The sequence below is a fragment of the Castanea sativa genome, chromosome 8 (assembly GCF_040712315.1).
Source record: "Castanea sativa cultivar Marrone di Chiusa Pesio chromosome 8, ASM4071231v1".
NCBI classification, from domain to species: domain Eukaryota; kingdom Viridiplantae; phylum Streptophyta; class Magnoliopsida; order Fagales; family Fagaceae; genus Castanea; species Castanea sativa.
Genome location: NC_134020.1, coordinates 41,954,498 through 41,974,944, shown reverse-complemented (window position 1 = coordinate 41,974,944; position 20,447 = coordinate 41,954,498). Strand labels below are relative to the sequence as shown.

Sequence of the window (20,447 nt, the reverse complement as noted above, 5' to 3'; positions counted from 1 at the left end):
ATTGAAACGCCAAACCAAGTAACCACCACCACTAAGACAACAAAACCAACCACACCAAAAACTAAAACACCAAAACTCAGCCACTGCCATCGACACCCAAATCGCAACTCACTGCCACTCAAATCACAACCCACCAACCCCACCACAAATCCACTCACCCAAAATCGAGAGAGAGAGAGAAATAAAATAAGGATTTTTAAGTATAACACCTCGCTATAGTAAGTGACTTTGAGTGATTTTGTTGAAAAGACCAAAAAGTATCAATTAAATTATAAGTTTAGAGTAGGTTTTTGAGTGTAATAGTAATGTGTTATACTTAGGATTCAATACTTCCCCTCTATTTACACATGCAATCATATGAATTCATATAACATGCATGCATGTTCACGTAGGATATAAACACTTTTTGTGCAAGTTTAGAACATAGTGAAATGATCATTTAATATGTTTAGTTATTGGTAGTACTTTAGATCACTTTATCTGCAATTATATGACTTGTTTGAATACTAAGAAGAACTTTCATTTTCAATCTCGGATGATGGCCCTCTTGTCTGTCCAACTTTTTCTGCACTCCACTCCGTCGTTCTCTCCTGAAGTCTACAAGGATAATTGGATAAAGAAGCAAATGATAGAGCAACTAGCAATGAAAAAAAAATAGAGGAAAAGATAGGGAAAAGGGGAGGATAAGGAAGCTTTTCAAACTGCGTTTTGTTTTATTTTATCAATGTATCAAATATCTAGGGAGGGATCTCCCTTTTCGGCTTCATTTCAATAAATTATTTAAATTTCTCTCAAAAGCAAAATGTCCCAATCTAGCTTATCCATAACATTGTAGAAGAAAAGACGTACCTGCATTTTCTCCTTGGTGAGTCCAAGTTCCATTCTTGCTTGTGGTGCCCAAGTTTGCATGATCCTTATAAGTTGGGTCGCACTCATGACACTATTGTTCAATGTAGGCTTTACTCATCTTCTTAATTAATTATCATCTCATTTATTGGATATATTTGTATATATCTTCCTTCTCACAATTAATTATTACCTCATTTATTAGATATTTGTGTATCTTCCCTCTCACCAGTACATGAGTCCTACGTAAAAGTCATCACCAACAGACATGTTGCATGTGTTTCTTTTTTTCTTTTTTTTCTTTTTTTTTCTTTTTTTTTTTCGCGTCTTTTGGATGAGAAAGAAACATTTCTTCTTCTTCTTCTTAATTTCTGTATGGAAGATATAGAAGAAAGAAATATTTCTTTCTTTTGGAAGATAAGTTGTTATCTTTGACTATCAAGAGTAAAACGTTTATATTATATAATGTAGCTTTTCTATAAGAAGGAAGATATATATATATATATGACAGATTCATGCTTCGTACCTTCTTCAAGTAGGAATTCCTAAAACTTTTTTTTTTTTTGCTAGACAGGAATTCCTAAAAAATTTGGTAGTGTCAAGTGCATATCTATATATACAGGCGCATAAATTCTAAACCCTCCAAATAATAATGTGTTATTACTATAAAAGTAAAAGTGAATAAATAAGAAAAATGCAATGTCCACAACATTTTCAAAATAATTTCATAACAAATTCTAAGTGATGGATTGTTATTGGCTGTTCCTAATAAGCAAAAAAGTAATTTTAATTGTGAATACAAATTAAAACTAATAACAACTTATCACTTATAGTTTATTGTGAAAGTATTGTGAAAATATCATCGACCTTCTCCTCAAACAAATAGTTACTCATCTGTATTGTGTCTTTCTTTCTTATTTGTCTTAAGTCCCTATTTCTCCAAATCTTTTGGCAATAAATTGGAATTTCAAAAAACATATCCTGAAAATAGTCAAAATACCATATTTATACTTCAGTCTATGATTTCATGTTAACCATGATTTAAGGTCGCGATTTTAAGCTGAGGTGCTAGCTTAATCTCTGCTGCTGAGTTAAAAGCTCATTGTGCTGTCAGCAAAATAAATTCTGAGTTTAACTCAAGATTTCAAACCATAATGTCACCAGACTTTCACCTCCAACTTCATCAATATATGCCAACAACAACAAAAAACCATTAGTTCAACTCTTAATTTTAACCCTCGATGTCACTGAGCTCCCACCTCCAACTATGTTAGCTTCATCTGCAAGAGCAAGAGTTTTCATACCAGCTATCGTTCATCATCACCCAACAGAGCCAACACACCTTACAAGTTACAGTCATTTACCAATATGTAATAAAATATATATAGTATTTTTAAAAGAATAACGGTCTTCTCCATGTTCATCTCCATTTTCAATTGTTTCTAGCGTAGATTACAATAATGTTTGGTATGAACTTATTTTCATTACAATAAAGTCGGGCTGTCCTGTGCGGTACCAATAAGCTCAGCGTGTCTTGTGCTGCAACACAATAATGAGAAAATGGTGGGGTGTATAATCCAAAATTTCTACAGAAGTTTTGCAGTCAAATCCTTGAGGAGATCCAGACTGTTTCTTACTAGAGACCTAGGTTGTGTATTCATTTGTTACTATTTTACATTTATTTTTTACATAAGCAGCAAAATTATCTAAGATCTCAAACACTGTTGCCCCTCCATGAACGCAAGAAATAAAACTTAACAGTCTGAATAATAATGTGCCAAAGATAATGAAAATATATAACCTGAATTTTTTTTTTTATTATCATCATCAAAGAATTCCAATAATTCCAACATGTCTCTAAGATGTATTATTCTCTCCCTCAACAATAAAACGAAAAATAGGGGGAAAATGTGACTAATTTTTCAGTGGGGATAAAAAATGGTGTCATTCTCGTATACTCTGTAAATACATGGGGCCTCACCCAATAAATAAATGCTCACAAAACCTAACATTAAAGTACTGAAACTTGATCAATCCTATTCCTACTCCAGAGACCAACCTATCTAAGAAGAGTCTACAACTGGCTGTTTGAAATCTACTGGTACTGGTGGATTTGTTATATCTACAAAAACGTGCTCAAAGGCAGAGAACTGAGGCAGTATTTGTCAGAACCATTCATGTATATATATACTTTTAGGAGGGTGCTGGAGCTGCATTTACAGACAAAGAAGGCTATAGAAAACGAGTGGTATGAAAGCATTGTCAAGTTGCGCTGTGTACGCCTCCAACAAACCACAGACTGTCACGGCTAGGAGAAGAGACAACCAATGCTGCAAAAAGTTGACAGGGACACATCGACAAATGCATCAATAACCCAAACAAAACAGATCCATCAAGTTATATTAACAAAATTAATCCAACTATTTTAATTTATGCTTCTGGCTATGTTTCATCTTTTTTTGGTTTGGGAGGGGGGGAGAAGGGTGAAGGGGAAGAAGAGGGCGAAGGGATTTTTAAAATGGTACAACAGGAGCATGAATAAGTCGATGAGTCTTAATTTTGAACCCAAAACCCTCAAGACATAAAAAAAAAAAAAATCATCCAAGCATCTTGGCATGAAACCTCTTAAGTAACAATATTCTTGTAATATGGGCACATAAAAAGGGTATACAGCTCATTCTCCAATTAGTAAAAACCAGACGAACCTGGATTGGATACATGAGAATGGTGCATCTTAGTCAAAGACTAACCTAGTTGCCTTGACTTTAAATTTATTACACTAATTTAGACATCCGATGCTTTGTATAGAAGAAAAAATCAATTGATTCAGGCAGTTCAGTTATGTAAGCAAATTAAGTCCAATAAAGCCACAAGCAAGAGAGAGTGTGATAGAGAGAGGACCTGGGTAAAAATATATCCAGTAGATGCTAGAAGTGGAAGCAGAATTGAGCAAGCAGCCAGCATAGATGTTATACCAGCTGCAGTCCCTTCAATAGTTTTCTCTAGTGATTGGAAAGAATACCACATATGTCAGGAAATTAGCCCTATTAGGCAAAATAAGTAAATTAAAAAATATTAAAGGATGATAATCAGGGTCAAAGGGTGAGGGGACTTACTGCCAGTTTTACTGCACCTGAGGGCACCATACTTGTGGCCAACCATTGACGCCTGGAGCATAACCATAGTTATGTTTTCATAATGAGATACAACTAAAAGAATAGTATGATGGTAGTCATACAGCATGCATGGTAGATCTTATCATTAAATTGTTTTCTTATAGCATACTTCTGCCAAATACATGTTCACAATTCTTCTCATCAATGTTATTTCGCTTGTCATTTCTTGGATTAGCAAATCACTTAGCAATACCATAGTGCAATAATAAATTGGGTTTGCCATTGTCTTCTACAAAGAAGAATCATTCTGCTCTAGATCTATATGCCAAACCGCAAGATCAAAAGATCTACATGCCAAATTGACCACAGGCATTGCACCAGGAGTAAGATTGTTGTCATAAAAAGTCAACTGTTAGAAGTTTTATTAATAGCAATGAAAACCAAAAATGAGGAATGCCTTGAGTGAACTTCAACTCCTTTCAAAGGGACTTTGGTTATAAGGAAGAAAGAAGATCTATGGCTTCTGGACAAGTACATAAAGGCATACAGCAAGAAAACTGCTCTAGATCTTATTGAGGTACCTTTTCCATAGCGTCTCCTCACTAAAAAAAATTCATTATACTTCTATTGGACAAAACAATTTTAAAAACGACAGTGACAGTGTATGGTTACAGGGAATGTACTGATAACATCATTTCCCTCATTACAACAACATCATGATTTAAAAACCTGTACTTCAACATGTTCCACAAGTAAATTCCACTTCCCTGAAGTCAAAGTTAAAGATGATAATAATAATACTACAAATAAACAATAAAAGTAACTGAAAAGTGCAGTGTAGCTTGCAAATCTCCCTCCAAAATTTAACCTTACACATGATGACTCAATTTTTAAAGTCATGAAAGGCCAACAACTTAAGAATCTAACTTATTTTGCATTGTTTAATTCTCACTGTATATCATGTATGCATAATAGATAATGCACCTCGAATCCTATTATGCATAAGTCAAAGATGATGATGATGATGATGATAATACAAATAAACAATAAAAGTAATTGAAAAATGCAGTATAGCTTGCAAATCTCCCTCCAAAATTTAACCTTACACATGATGACTCATTTTTTAAATTTAGGAAAGGCCAACAACTTAAGAATCTAACTAATTTTGCACTGTTTAATTTGAACCGTATTTCATATATGCATAATAGATAATGCACCTTGAATCCAATTAAGCAAGCTTTCTAGTAAATATATTGGACCTTGACATGTTACTTGATAAATTTAATGGTCTGAAATATTAAAGCATTTATAGAAATCAACATAATAATACATGGCAACATGTTACTTGATAAATTTAATGGTCTGAAATATTAAAGCATTTATAGAAATCAACATAATCATACATGGCAACAAGCTGACTCACCATTGTATCTCCAATTCCAAGACTCAAAATTCCAGCAAAAGGGGCAAGTGGTCGATCATTGAATCCAGAAGACATCCAAATTGGAAGTGCGCAACCCAATAAGAGAGAGAAATGGCTAAAAAAGCAGATAACATAAAGAAAGAAGAATTAAAAACTGTATGTATCAAACATATGCTTACAGGTTTGAGCTACATGGAAAATAACATGCCATACCTTACAATAAGAAGGTCAGAATCACGATGGTCTGTGAAAGCATTCATAAATTGATGTACAAGTTGTCCCAAAGGCCAAATTCTCCACACCTGGCTAAAAAAATATAGTTATGGAAGATCGACCAAAGCTATAACAAAAAATTAAACCAGTTTCACTGTTTGCAATAAACACTAGTACCCAGCTTATAAGTTGTCAATAACATGGTCATAGCAAGTTTACATCATTTTGGAGAGATACAGGCCAGAAAAGACTGACCCAAATGAAACAATTAGTGAAATCATTTTGTTTATGGAATAAGATAAATAACAAATTTTTCAACATCAATTACTGTGGCTGGATGGTGAACTTACTCGAATAATTTCTACCACCAAGAAAACTGCCAGAGCTGCACCAAATGCTAGATCGAGAAACTTTGGCTGAAAAGCAAATGCCAGTCAGCAGTATAATTAAACAAACCATTACTAGAATGGACTAGCACAAAAGATACATCCTTCATAGTCCTAATCACCTGGAAGATAAGAGCAGGCAGAAACATTGAAACAGCCATCAGATGGTAGTATTTTCGGAGAAGAATCCTTTCAATCTTGTTATTCTTGGAAATGTTGTAGAACCACAAAACAGACACATATATCACACACACCCAGTACATACATAAAGATAGTCTTTTCAGTGGCTCAGAAAAAACAAACGAGATTACCCTGTCAAAAAAGATATGGTGCAAACATAAGAAGATAAGCTGAGGAATGGCCAGATAATGGTGATGTAAATTGATTTACAGACATAGCTTTTTTTTTTTTTGATAGGTAATTTACAGACATAGCATAGGATAAAAAATTAAAGACTAGACAAAGTTAAGACTTGCGGTCATTTCACCAAGCAAATCATCCAAATGACTCAGGCCACTTGGTATGAGGAAAAGCATTCAAGTAATCATTGTGACATATATAGTCAATAGCATGGATTACCAGTAAAATTTCAATGTAAATTATGATTCTAACCCCCATAATAAGAAGTTTCCAACAAGGGATCAAAGACAAAAGGTGGACAAAATGCCATCCAATGAAAATTTTACAACATAAAAAGAAAGCTAGATGCCATGGAGAATGTTCCACACAGCAAATGTGCTTCTAAATTAGAAAGCTGCTTGCAATTCTCCCTTGTCTAGGTCTGTTAATGGTAGGAGAACTACCCTATCAAAGTTAGTGGCCAAAGATGCTTCATTCTCCCTTTCCAATGGTCTGGTGCTGACTTTAGCCAACCCTAAGTACTGACTCCTAGAGATTCTCTCTTGCCTGGTGTTGAATACAAGGTTATCTATCCTTTAATTTTCTGTTTTTTCAATTTATTGTAGCATCATTTTGGTTTTTTCCTACATCACCTAGAGCTTCAATCAACCAAGTTGTACCAGAAAATCATGATAGGATGAGTGACCACATAGTTCCAGTTGATGATAAAGAAATATGATGATGCTTCTCGTGATGCTGAATAGTTGAAACTGGAACATACCAAGATTCTAAGTTCAAGTTGGTTATCTTGTTGATGCAAATATAGCGCTCAACATTTAAATGGATAGAACTAATAACCTTTTGTGTTTATTATGCACATAGAAAGAAATAATTTTATCGGGATAACAAGTCAATCTCATCTGTAATGGTGAAGTTGTTAATTATGAAAACAATTTGCAAATTTAATAAGTGAACGTTAAAGTTGAAAAACTTATGGAAAAGGAAAACAAGTTTCCAAAAAACTGAGGGAAAAGAATAGTTCTTTAAAATCTTATCAGCTCAGAGATTCAATTAATTAAAACACTGCAGCACAAACTGACTTGAATCCCTAAGGCCTAGTGCTGTTAATGTCTTAATAATTCAAGTACTAGCACCATAATGGCACTGAGGGAGCAGCTTATATTTTCTGCTGGAATACAATGGAAAAGCATGCTAATCCATGCACTATCAAATACCAGCACATGATACCCCATCTCCTACCCATGGTTTGTGAAAACAACGCTAACTACTCAATTACCCCATTACCACCAAATCAGTTTGATGATATGTTGATAACACAACGCAAAGAAGAAAAACAAGCATCATATTCAGTTATGTGTTGATAGAAGTAATACCATAACAACGGATGTACGCTAAAATCCTGAGCAAACTGCATCCATGATGGGATTACCACAATCAAGATAAATCCAAGGGATGCAAAGAATATAAGAGATTTCCCTATCTTGTATGTTCTTGATTCAGAGTTAGCACTAATTGAAGAGCATTCCCATATTCGAAGAACAAATTTAAAGACCATTGGAAAAAGAAGAAGGCCTAGTAGCACCCCCTGCAAGAAGAGAAGAACCTTAGCTACCTAATTACATCAATTATAATCATTTTCATCACTTTAAAATAATCATACCTGAATAATTATGCTTATTTTACTTCTCTTGACTCCATATTGTGCAGAAACCAACTCCAATGAATCCACGTATCCAGTAACCTGCTAAAAAATACCAATAAAACGTGTGTACATCCATTTTTCCCAGGGAGAATAATTACTGAAGGTATAATTCCACTAACCTTTGCAATCGTACATGCCAACATGTCACCAAAATAAAGAACAATGCCTGCGGTCACCAAAAGCGCTTCCCCTAAAAAGATGATGAGCAGTGATAAATAAGGAGTACAAGAGATAGCCCGGTGAAACTGATTAGATAATAAGAATATTTTTCCAAAATAAGTGAGATTTGATCTATGCCAATGCCACAGGGATTCCACTAATTAAATTTAGGCACTAAAAATTTATGTAGTTTCTATGAATTGTAATTTACATTTATTAGAAATTGATCCACTAAATAAATTTTACAAACTGATCTGCTAATTGATACAAGTGTGGCTTGCATATTGTTAAATAAAAATTAACAATATGCAAGCTACACTTGTATCAATTACCTATATACTACTAAAAAGAAGGGAGCTGGTCAACACTTCTTAATGCTCCAAATTTAGAATAGGCAAAATCATTACATGCAATAAGAGAAGAAAACAAGGCCCCCAAAAAAAGGTAATAAGACACATACCAATAGAAGCACAAGAGGGAAAAGTACTAAGAACATGCTGAATTAATTTCACTGCTGCCAATCCATGCAAAAGCACCCACAATAACTTCAATACTGCGTGAAAGCCTGTAAAAAAAAAATTTATATATATAACAATCATAATTAAAAAGGTGGTAATTGTTTATCTAACAGAGTTCTCTTTTTCTTTTTCTTTTTTCCCCCCTGAACTAAATTTAAAAATAAATGTTAGATGTAATTCATTTTCTCATATTTATCTTCCTATCTTAAACACTACATGACATCACAGAAAATTATTAGAGAGAAAACAGTCAAAAAGGATGCGGAATTACAAACTCACCAGTATGGGATGTTGCAGCAATAGACACGCAGCACACCACTGCAAATAAGACAATTCCACTTAAACTCAGCTTTGCATCCACTAAACCACGCGTATAAGGCGGGCGTGTACGGTCAGGTGAACCCCATATAACCATGCAGAGGAACACAAGTACGCTCAAGCTGCTGGCAGATGTGGCCCAGTATTGCATTGTCAGATATTCAAGCTCTATACAGAGAAAATTGAACACATTGTCATATACTGGGTGGTATTGTAATAAAACACATTCAACAAAGGAGGAAGAAAATTGGGAAGCGAAAATCAGAAAGCCAAGAATTTGTATTACAAGATAAAAGAAAAACAATTTACATGACGGAGGATGGCCTGTTATATGCAGAAAACCTAACAAGTTACAACCTTTTCTCCATTAAGAAAATGGAATAGTAGAAATTTTGGTGATGGAGACAGACAGTTAGAAAATGGACCCTGCAAGTTAACATCAAGCATACCATTCTCATCCAAAATAAAGACAATGGTTTCTATAACATCATAGGTGCTATTATAAGGAGTCAAAAACCCAAGCCACAAATGATTACTGGCTCTTGTATCAACAAGTCATGACTCCTTATCACAGAGTTAAATCTTAGAAAATAGTATTACAACGTAGAAACATCATAGGTGCTATTCTATCGAATCTAGCTCTTTAGTTATTACATTTCAACTGCCAAATGCGGATGACACATTCATTTTACTATCCAACATTTCTCCAACAATAACAACAACCAAATCAGGGTCAGTCATATTTATCTTTATTTCGCCATTTTGTCCTATCCAAAATCATACTCTCTATCACCTCATTAAATGAAATTTCTTTTTTTACTACTTTTACTATGTTATTTTAGGTCTTACTCTACCTTTTTTTTGTTCCCTTTACTTAAATCAACTCACTATCCCGCCATGAACAAACCATCTCAAGCAACTCTCCCTCGTAGAAGCCAATTCCACAATTCCCTCCCATTATGCCATGGGGCATACCAAATGTCTCTGTTCAAGCCCAACTAACATAAGTATTCGTACGCAATTGCAACGTTTAAAACAAATACCACGCGACACCACTTAACCCATTTGATCATATTTAAATCAAAAGAGAGGGTACCTGTACTTTTAATAAAATCGTCTCATTTCAAAATCCTATCTTTCCAGGTATTTCCAGTTATCGATCTTAACATTCACATTTCAGCTGCACTCATTTTTTTGAAATACATAAGTTCATGTTGTGATTAACTTAAAAAAAAGGGATCAATGCGTGGTGGTAGTACCTTCAAGCGGAACTTGACGCAACGACAATGCTCGCGAAAGCTGTATCAACTTTGAAAGCATAACCACAGGAAGTGTTACTGCCCCAAGAAATATTCCAGATGAAACGCCAGGCCTACATGAAATCCAAAACATTCACAATTCAATTTCACAAAAACCCTAATCCCTCATTGACTCTTAAATTACAACTCAATCCAAAGGGAAAAAAAAAATTAAGAATTTAGAAGACCAACACGAAATTGAACTTTTGAATTACGTTTATAGAAATTTTCCTACGGTTTCTCAGGAACCAAACAGGAAAGCAACAAAATTCGAATTGTGACCTGGTTTTGAAGAGAGAAAGGGAAGAGGAGGAGGAGGAGGCATCATCCTCGGCGCGGATCTCGATGAAGAGGGCGGAGAGGGCGAGGAGAGAGAGAGCGACGCCGTGAAGGAGGAGAGAGAGAGGGAGAGAGAAGAGAACGAGACCGATGAATAGAACCACCACCACTCTCTCCCCATTCAATACCGCCGCCGCCATTGCTCGCCAAAACAAAAAACAAAAAAATTCACTCTCTAAATTTCAAAACTTTTTTCAGTTTTTTTTTTTGTTAAATCAGAGATAGGAATTGGAGTGATAATCATAATATGGTTTTCATTGTTAATCGTCTTTGAGAGAGTTTGGGTTTGCTTAATTCAGGCTTCGTTAATACGGTTGTTTCCGTTAGGTTGAGGGAACATAGAATGGGACCCACCTACCACAGACTTAGCCCGCGGCTTTGGTTTTTATAACCCGTTGAGCTATCCTACTGCAGACTATTTTTTGAAATTTGGAAAATTTTTAAATTATCAAAAATTAACTATATTATCAATTAAATATTTAAATTTTAAAATTTTTTAATCTAAAATTATGTATAAAAAATAAGATTTTTACTCTAATTGACACAAAATTTTACATATACTTTAAGAATATAAAAAATATGCTATTCAACGATTAGATTTTTGTCATATTTTGTTACATTAAACTACTACTTGATAATTACCTTAATTTTTTTTTATTAAAGTTTAAATGATAGCTAATTAGCTTGATATTGACTATACTTTGTAAAAGGTGTTTCTTTTAGGAAAACGATACATCACAAAAAAATAATAATAATAACATTTATAAGATATAAAATTTCATAACCGTTAGTGTAAATTGTTGTGATTAATAAATTATAAAAATTTAAAAATAAATATAAGTAGTTAATTTAGGTGAAAAAATATTAATTAATTGTGAAAAAAATAGAAAATTTGTGTTGGTTGCATTGCTCTAGTTAAATTTAGAAAACAAAACAAAACAAAACAATAAAAAGGTTACACAGGAGGCCTCTCTCGTCTCTACCCAACTGCCAACTGTGTAGCCACAACACATGTGATTACCGCCATAACGTGAAACATTTCAAACGTAGTGGGTAATGATCTACGCGTGGTTGCAACGGCGAAACAACCACGCGGAATTTGCTTCGTATTGTGTAAGAGACGACTTTTGGAACCAATGGGAGACTGACTTGACTGGGCCAAAGTCCGAACACAATAACGCGCCGCTAAGCCATGACTTGTGCTGTGTTCTTTTTTGGTAGGTTTTATTTTTTCTCTTTTTTTTTCTGAATTTATTACTTTCCTCACTGTTCATGCTCATATTTGTAGAACCCAATACATGGCAAAGCCCAAAAACTTTTGGGTCCATTATTTTTCTTCTTCTTTTTTCATACCCATGGGCCATGTTACCCATGTCCATATGAATAATTATTAGATTATTTGGAAGAAGTATAATATGGATTTGAGTTATCTTAAGCTTACACATTGGTCTAAGGGAGGTTTTACAAAATGGGCTTGAAGTACTTTTAAAACCCATAAACCTATTACCAAACTTGCATGCAAGCCTTGATATATGATAAACCAACTCTAAAAATCTACTCTATCACCTTAATTCTCACCTAAATTTCCTCTAACCATGGAAAAGCTTGTATGTCATCATTTAATATTTATTAACACGACCCCTTAAATTTATAAATTTTAGGAGCGACCAATCCCTTCAATAAAGGAAACCAAGTATAGTTTGGCTAACCAGTTTACCCAATTTGACATCAAACTAGATTATTGCAAGATGAAGCTCACTACTCAAAATTGTCATCCTCTCAAAAAATCCAAGAACCAAAAGCCTTCCTCACTGCCTAAAATGGATCTTAGATATGTCGCCTTGAGCCTCTTTAAAAGAATGACCAAGCAAAAGCATTAATCAAGTTCCCATCTACCTTATTCATTTAATTGACTCAAAGTCAATTCATCATTTTTATAAACAACAGATTTAAGAGAATTTTTCTTTTTCTTTTTCTCTTTTTGGTGTTTTGAACACACAAGTAGGGCTCTCTTTTTGGATTTTAGGGCATAAACCCTAACAGTAACATGGTGGGAAAATTTAATTAATAAGAGTTTGAGTTTGAGACAAAAAGTTTAATTAGAATTGATTTTACTTTTTTGATGGCAGGACATCTGGATATGTACTCAGTTCTCACTCCTTAAGAGATTTTTTTTGGATAGACCCAAGAGAACAATTTTTTTTTTTAGTAAAAAGAATGGTTGTACATTAAAATAAAGAAAATTTATTCAAAATTACACTCTTAAATTATATTAAAGATAATTTGCTTGAAAATAAACTTTATTAGCTATACGTTGTTGTTTTTTTTTGTTTACGTGTAGTAATTAAAAAATAAGGATTAGATGGACCTAAATGTGTACTTTTAAGATAAGGATTAGATGAAATTAAGTTAGATGGTAATCAAATTAAGGTTTTTATTAACTTAAAAATTATAGGAGAAGAAGAAGATAAGAAAAAAAAATTATATCTATTTTTTTTTATAGATCTAAAAAAAATTGCAAATCTTACGTGTAGTATTATAATTTTAAAAAAATATATATATGGATTACATGGACATTTTTTACGTAGGATTAGATGAAGAGTTTGTATTGTAATCAAATTAATATTTTTATCAACTTAAAAATTATAGGAGAAGAAAAATTATATATATATATGTATTTTTTTTTAAATTATATAATTTAGTGAAGTCACTTGACGCAATTACGACTTCTAAACTCAACTTTATTATATAGTATATTATATATATAATATGTCATAAACCCTTCCATTCTTTCACTATTTTTTTCCTTTTCCTTTTACCCTTTTCCAATAGTGTACGCAGGGGCAGTGGGAGGGGGGGCCGGGGGGGGGGGGGGGCAAGGTGCCCCCCAAATTTCAATTGTTTTGACTATGAAATACCATATTTGCCCCCCACCCCCCTCTACAAAAAAAAAAAAAAAAAAAAAAAAAAAAAAATGAAATCAATTAAGTCACGTTACTTTTCCTTTCTAGCTTTTTTTTTTTTTTTTTTTTTGACAGAAGTGATAAAACCTTTCCTGCTTTCCTAGTAGTAGTAGACTTCTACCCCTAGAAGTAGTACAATTCTAATGATCTCTAATCTCTATAACAACTTTGCTACACCTACCCCGATTAGAAGTCAGTAGAACTCTGGAAAAAAAAAAAGTATATATAATGCAAACAAGGCACGCCTCCCATCCCAACGAAAAAATTCCTTTTCAATCCAGTTTCTTTCTTTGGATCTCAGAGTTGCTGTGCAGTTTTTAAAAGCATTCAAGTTAGGTTTTTAAGTTACATTCAAATATTTATAGGTATGCATACTCTTAATACTTTTGCTTTGATTTATTTATTTATTTTTTTTTAAAGAATCAAATTATATGTTTAAAGTTTAAACTGTTTATATTTAGATGGGTCTCTTAATTTGACTATTCTTAACCATAAATTTATAATTCAAATTATATGTTTAAACTATTTGTATTTATAATGATCTCCTCATTTGATTATTCTTAATCATAGATTGTAATTTTTTTCTTTATTTTAATGATATGACATATATATTTGTAGTTAATTGAGATTATGAAGAATCTTGATCATAATAATGAGTCCGGATCAAATCCTAAACGAACTTGTATCGAAGTGGATGTTGCAAATCTTCCCACGGATCCTGGTTTAAGAATAAAAATTTGTAACTATCAACCTAATGGGCCTATTCTAGATCAAAGAAAAGATCCTTCTCGATCATTAGCCTCATTAGAACATAGAAATTTTTCAATGGTTTCTGACCAAACTAGATTCAAGGCGAGCCCATGTAATTTTCAAAGGTTTCTGAATTCTTACCAACTTTTGTAATTCTGTAATTCCAGATTCTGGTACCTCAGATAATCATCACAAATATTTTTATAACTTTTATTATTTCAACAATTCCTTCCTCCACTTCGTCCTTCTGTACGCTACTTTTCTTTGGTCAATTATAATATAGTTGTAACAATTATATTATCATATAGTTATTTACTTATTTTGTTATTAATATTGATTAATTTTTTACTTCCAATCTTGTCTTTTAATTTTGGCTCCTAACCTAAATTCTTGGCTCCGCCACTGAGTGTACGTGATAGGAACCCCATGAACGGTTAGAAAAGAAAAAGACAAACAAAAAATTATTAGAAAATTAACTTGGTAAAATTTGCCAGCTATCGATGTCGATGCAATTAACCGTGGCGCCAATGAAGTAATGACAGACAATGAGTCTATAATAATAATAAAATAAATAAATCTGGGACCGACTTTTATATGACACATTCTTGCAATAAATCTTGGTCCCATGCATAAATATGTCGCAGGCTCATCTCCTTCGTCAAATATGAAAATGACAGCCGTGCCGCGTAAAGCATTTTTGTTTTACAATTTGCTATTGCCTTCAATTTTTCTGATCCTCCAAATCTTAGGGTCTCTGTTCCTGCAAACGTGTTACACCTGCAATAGAAAGAAAATGAAAGAAACAAATCAGAGAAAAGTTATGATCAAAAAAAAAAAAAAAAATCAGAGAAAAGCAAGAATGGACAGCATGATATGCATGACATGCATATTTATATACTTTTAAACAGGGGCGGCTCTACATCCAGCCTGATGTGCATGGCATGCATATTTATATCGTTTTAAACAGGGGCGGCTCTACAGCCAGCTCAGGGCTTCAAATTATATATATAATTTTTATTTTTATTTTGTTTTGACCCTTAAAATAAAATTTTGAACGCTCTAATACTAAATTTTGTTTAAACTCAATTGAAATCAACTTAAAATATGATTATATTAGTGTTATTTTCACAATATTTTTATAATAAAGGTTAAATGACAAGTTGTAATTGACTTTTTATCTAAACCCATAACTGACATTATTTTTTTACATACTTTTAACAACTTACTATCTAGATTTTATTGCGTAAATGTTTTGTCAATAACACTACTATTAAAATTGCTCATTTGATAAAAATAAATAAACCTTATCTCTACTGTTGAGGGTAATAAAACTATTTTGGGTAAACTACAAGGTTAGTCTCTGTCCTTTACACTATATATGAATTTGGTCCTTAACCTTTCAGTTGTATCAATTTGGTCCTTAACATTTTTAGTATTGTGTTAATTTGATCCTTATAGTTATCTTTTGGATGGAAAAATTTATTGTGTCAAACAGAATAACAAAAAATAATTTTTCATGACATATCATTTGGCAACTATACTGCCACATCAAATTATTTTTTTTTTTTAAAATGAAATTTTCTATTCACACCTAAGATCAAATTTGGGGAAAACTAAACTTTAAAATCCCTAACTCTCTCTCTCTCTCTCTCGTTGGATCTGCGAAAGAAATATCTGGATTCAAATATGAAGAATTAAATGATGTGATAAGTCAAAACAAAAACAAAAAAATTACAAGAATCACACACTCAATCCGACTTCCATTTTTGTTTACACGGAGAGTATGTTGCAAATCTGATTTCAAGTTGTGCTAACTACCAACTACGGACTGCCTCAAGGATTCAAGATAAGCTCGTCTTTGTTTGTGGACTGTACGAAAAAACAGTGAGAATGGCTTGGACTTTAATGTTTAAACGCCACATTTTTTGACTAGAAAATTAAATGCGAATACGATAGCGCGTGAGTTAAAACACTCCTCCGTGTAAAAGATTTTGGACCCTATGAACATTATCAACAACTTTAATTGTTTGTCCTGTATAAAAATAAAAAAAAAACTTTATTGGATAAATATTATCTATACTACTATTTAAGAGGTTTTTTTTGTTTAAATCAATTTTTTTTGTTCCAAAATACCCTTACCCATGAACAAAATTGGAGGACAATCAAGTAAAATTACATTTCTAACTTTTAAACAACCCACTACAAAATAGGATTGAGATCCTCTAGAGTTCCTAGGGTACTCTACTATGTAGAGTTCTATTAATTTTAACCATTCATTTATAATAAAAGGTCCAAATTTTTCCATACCATTAATCCACTAACAAATCCCCTAAAATAATGGTTTAAAAAATAACTACTCATAAATGATAATTATTGCCTTACCTCTTTTACCTAAATCAGGTTTCTAGGAAAACGTGAAGTCATCTTCTCCTTCCCCTCTTCATTTTTCAATTTGTTACTTAAATCATTTTGGTTGTTAATTTCAAAGCATAGGTTCGACTGAAATGGGACATAGAAAAATTATATTTTATGATCCTAAGTGCCAATCATGTACTTGAAAAGAAAGGAAAAACATTTATATGCTTAATTTTAATAAAATTAATAGAAGACTAAAAAAATTGGAATGAAAACTCAAGTGTCTCTACCATTCATATATCAATTATATATATATATATATATATATATATATATATGCTTCTTGGTCTATGTGCATAATAATCAATTTTCTAAATAAGCAAATTTCTTTTGTATTTAATGCTGCAATGTCATAGCCACTATTCGCATTTAAGGTAATACCTATCATTTATGAGCAATTATTTTTTAAAATCATTATTTTTGTAGATTTGTTAGTGGATTAATGATATGGCAAAATCTAAACATTTTATTATAAATGAAAGGTTAAGATTAAAATAACTCTACATGGTAGAGTACCTTAAGAACTTTAGAAGATCTCAAGAATAACTTTACATCTACTAAACTACTACTAAAATTCAATTTGCTATAATGACTCCTACCCACTACAAAATAACTTCACATCCAATAAACCACTACTTAAATTCAAACTTTACATCTACTAAACTACTACTAAAATTCAATTTGCTATAATGACTCCTACCCACTACAAAATAACTTTACATCTACTAAATTACTACTAAAATTCAATTTGCTATAATGACTCCTACCCACTACAAAATAACTTCACATCCAATAAACCACTACTTAAATTCAAATTTGCTACAATTACTCCTATTAAAATACGGCAACCAACTCTCTTCTTCTTCTTTATCTTCTCTAAAAAAAAAAAATCTCTTTTGCAAGATCTTCTTTTTTTCTCCTCTCCTTCACGTTAAGTTAGTTTTTTTTTAAAACTCTTACTTTTTTTATTTTATTTTTATTTTATTTATATATATATATATATGGGGGAAAACCCTTATTCTTATCCTTTTTTTTTTTTATCTATAATTATTATCCTTATCCCATCATTAAAAAAAATCCTTTTTTGCAAGATCTCTTTTTTTTTTTTTTTTTTTTCCCCTCCCCTTCACGTTAAGTTGGTTTAAAAAGAAAAACCCTTTCTTATCCTTATCCCAAAAAAAAAAAAAAAAAAAAAAACTCTCCATCAAGAAAACTCTCACTCCGCGTGCAAAACCAAAACCGCCCTCCCTACTTACACAATCAATTGCAATTTCCTTGCCATAACTTCCTAAAAAATATCTAACAGCCCAGTAACATAGGTTACTAAAGAAATTTGAACGATGAACTTGAGGCTAACCAAATCTACTTTGTGCTTCCTGTGGCTCAGCTTCAACAGCGCTTGACCATGTCGGATATGGCCACTTTGGCTATTAAATTCAGCGTGGCTCTTCAAAGTGCGTCGAGAATTGATAGTCATTGCTGCAAGAAGGCTCGTATTCTTGGGGTTTAATAAATCGGTTTCTTCAGAAAATTATAACAAGATTATATAATAATGGGTTTGAGTATAATAATTATGGGTATGGACCTAATGATACAAAAAAGTCCTTTGTTTTTGAATCCAAGCCATCAGGTGTAGTTGGTGCTGGTGGATTATCTCGAGCTGGTGCCTGGGTCAATCAAGAAGTTGCAGAGATTTACTTCTAGAAGAGCTAAGATGGCGGTTTGTTCCTTTAGGCACAGACTGAGCACAATTTATGAAGGCACAACTCTTTGGAATTTTTTTTCATTAGTCTGTATTCCATTTTGTAACATACTCTCCGTGTAAACAAAAATGGAAGTCGGATTGAGTGTGTGATTCTTGTAATTTTGTTTTTTTTGTTTTGACTTATCACATCATTTAATTCTTCATATTTGAATCCAGATATTTCTTTCGCAGATCCAACGAGACAGAGAGAGAGAGAGAGACAGAGTTAGGGATTTTAAAGTTTAGTTTTCCCCAAATTTGATCTTAGGTGTGAATAGAAAATTTCATTTTTAAAAAAAAAATAATTTGATGCGGCAGTATAGTTGCCAAATGATATGTCATGAAAAATTATTTTTTGTTATTCTGTTTGACACAATAAATTTTTCCATGCAAAATATAACTATAAGGATCAAATTAACACAACACTGAAAATGTTAAGGACTAAATTGATACAATTGAAAGGTTAAGGACCAAATTCACATATAATGTAAAGGACAGAAACTAACTTTGTAGTTTACCCTACCCAAAATAGTTTTATTCTACCCTCAACAGTAGAGATAAGGTTTATTTATTTTTATCAAATGAGCAATTTTAATAGTAGTATTATTGACAAAACATTTACGCAATAAAATCTAGATAGTAAGTTGTAAAAGTATGTAAAAAAATAATGTCAGTTATGAGTTTAGATAAAAAGTCAATTACAACTTGTCATTTAACCTTTATTGTAAAAATATTGTGAAAATAGCACTAATATAATCATATTTCAAGTTGATTTCAATTGAGTTTAAACAAAATTTAGTATTAGAGTGTTCAAAATTTTATTTTAAGGGTCAAAACAAAATAAAAATAAAAATTGGGTTGTTTAAAAGTTAGAAATGTAATTTTATTTGATTGTCCTCCAATTTTGTTCATGAATAAGGGTGTTTTGAAACAAAAAAAATTGATTTAAATAAGAAAAACCACTTAAATTGTAGTATAGATAATATTTAACCAATAAAGTTTTTTTTTTTTTTATATACAGGACAAACAAATAAAGTTGTTGATAATGTTTATAGGGTCCAAAATCTTTTACACGGAGGAGTGTTTTAACTCACGCGCTATCGTATTCGCATTTAATTTTCTAGTCAAAAAATGTGGCGTTTAAACATTAAAGTCCAAGCCATTCTCACTGTTTTTTCGTACAATCCACAAACAAAGACGAGCTTATCTTGAATCCTTGAGGCAGTCCGTAGTTGGTAGTTAGCACAACTTGAAATCAGATTTGCAAATCTCCAATTTTTTTTTTCTTCATAAAATGTTAAAATTATTATCAACTTTTTTTAATTTAAAAAAATGACTTACAAATTAACTTGACAATGCTTAATATTTCAACAACAAAATATACATTAACCTCATCACATATGCTCCACATATGAGACTTTTTTTTTTTTTTTTGAGTTTAATGTAATTTTTTCATTTGAATTTATCTATTGTTAGTAGGGTTATATTGAAAGGGATTTTTAATAAACTAAAATTTATGATTTAAAATGAAGTAAACCGCTTGGTTTAGTATGTGATAGCTTTTAGGGAAAAAAATGTATCAAGCATGCGTGAGATATCTATATTTAAATAGAGTGTGCTAATTTTTAGGAAAAAAAAGTTTCTTCGGTAGTTTTTTTTTTTGAATTTTTGAATTTTTTTGAATTACAATTTTAACCCTAATTTCAATTTTTTAAGAATAAGGATTGTGGGGGGTAAAAAGATCCTGATGGAAATGTGGGCCTTTTGGGCGGTGTTAAGGAAGGCCGACCTACTCCTGGGTTTAGAATTTGTTAGTACTATGGGTCGGCCCATACGCCGAGGATCCAGCCGAGGGTGAACTTACCCTCGGATGGACACCGAAGAACTCGGAATTTCA

General features: G+C 32.3%; 2 protein-coding genes across 5 annotated transcripts; one reads left to right on the top strand and one right to left on the bottom strand.

Moving 5' to 3' along the window:
* Positions 1-2,630: 2,630 nt before the first annotated feature.
* On the bottom strand, positions 2,631-11,040 carry LOC142608411 (dolichol kinase EVAN). Of its 4 annotated transcripts, XM_075780184.1 has the most exons (15): positions 10,301-10,412; positions 10,138-10,221; positions 9,896-10,025; positions 9,003-9,209; positions 8,666-8,770; positions 8,166-8,236; positions 8,005-8,088; positions 7,718-7,929; positions 6,107-6,296; positions 5,949-6,014; positions 5,599-5,687; positions 5,386-5,500; positions 3,963-4,014; positions 3,748-3,848; positions 2,631-3,176 (listed from the first exon to the last, which is right to left on the bottom strand). In XM_075780184.1, exons 4-15 carry the CDS (start codon positions 9,190-9,192, stop codon positions 3,063-3,065), a joined length of 1,389 nt encoding a protein of 462 aa, XP_075636299.1. In that variant the 5' UTR covers positions 9,193-9,209; positions 9,896-10,025; positions 10,138-10,221; positions 10,301-10,412; the 3' UTR covers positions 2,631-3,062. The 4 variants fall into 4 exon arrangements, with proteins under 4 accessions (XP_075636299.1, XP_075636297.1, XP_075636298.1 ...); XM_075780182.1 differs by lacking the exons at positions 9,896-10,025; positions 10,138-10,221 and adding an exon at positions 10,622-11,040 and having other exon boundaries at positions 10,301-10,413; XM_075780183.1 differs by lacking the exons at positions 9,896-10,025; positions 10,138-10,221 and adding an exon at positions 10,622-11,039 and having other exon boundaries at positions 8,005-8,085; positions 10,301-10,413.
* A 3,851-nt stretch (positions 11,041-14,891) lies between these two features.
* On the top strand, positions 14,892-18,752 carry LOC142606350 (uncharacterized). Its single transcript, XM_075777715.1, has 3 exons — positions 14,892-14,923; positions 18,136-18,313; positions 18,443-18,752. The coding sequence occupies exons 1-3, from the start codon at positions 14,892-14,894 to the stop codon at positions 18,629-18,631; spliced, it is 399 nt and encodes a 132-aa protein (XP_075633830.1). The 3' UTR covers positions 18,632-18,752.
* Positions 18,753-20,447: the final 1,695 nt, after the last annotated feature.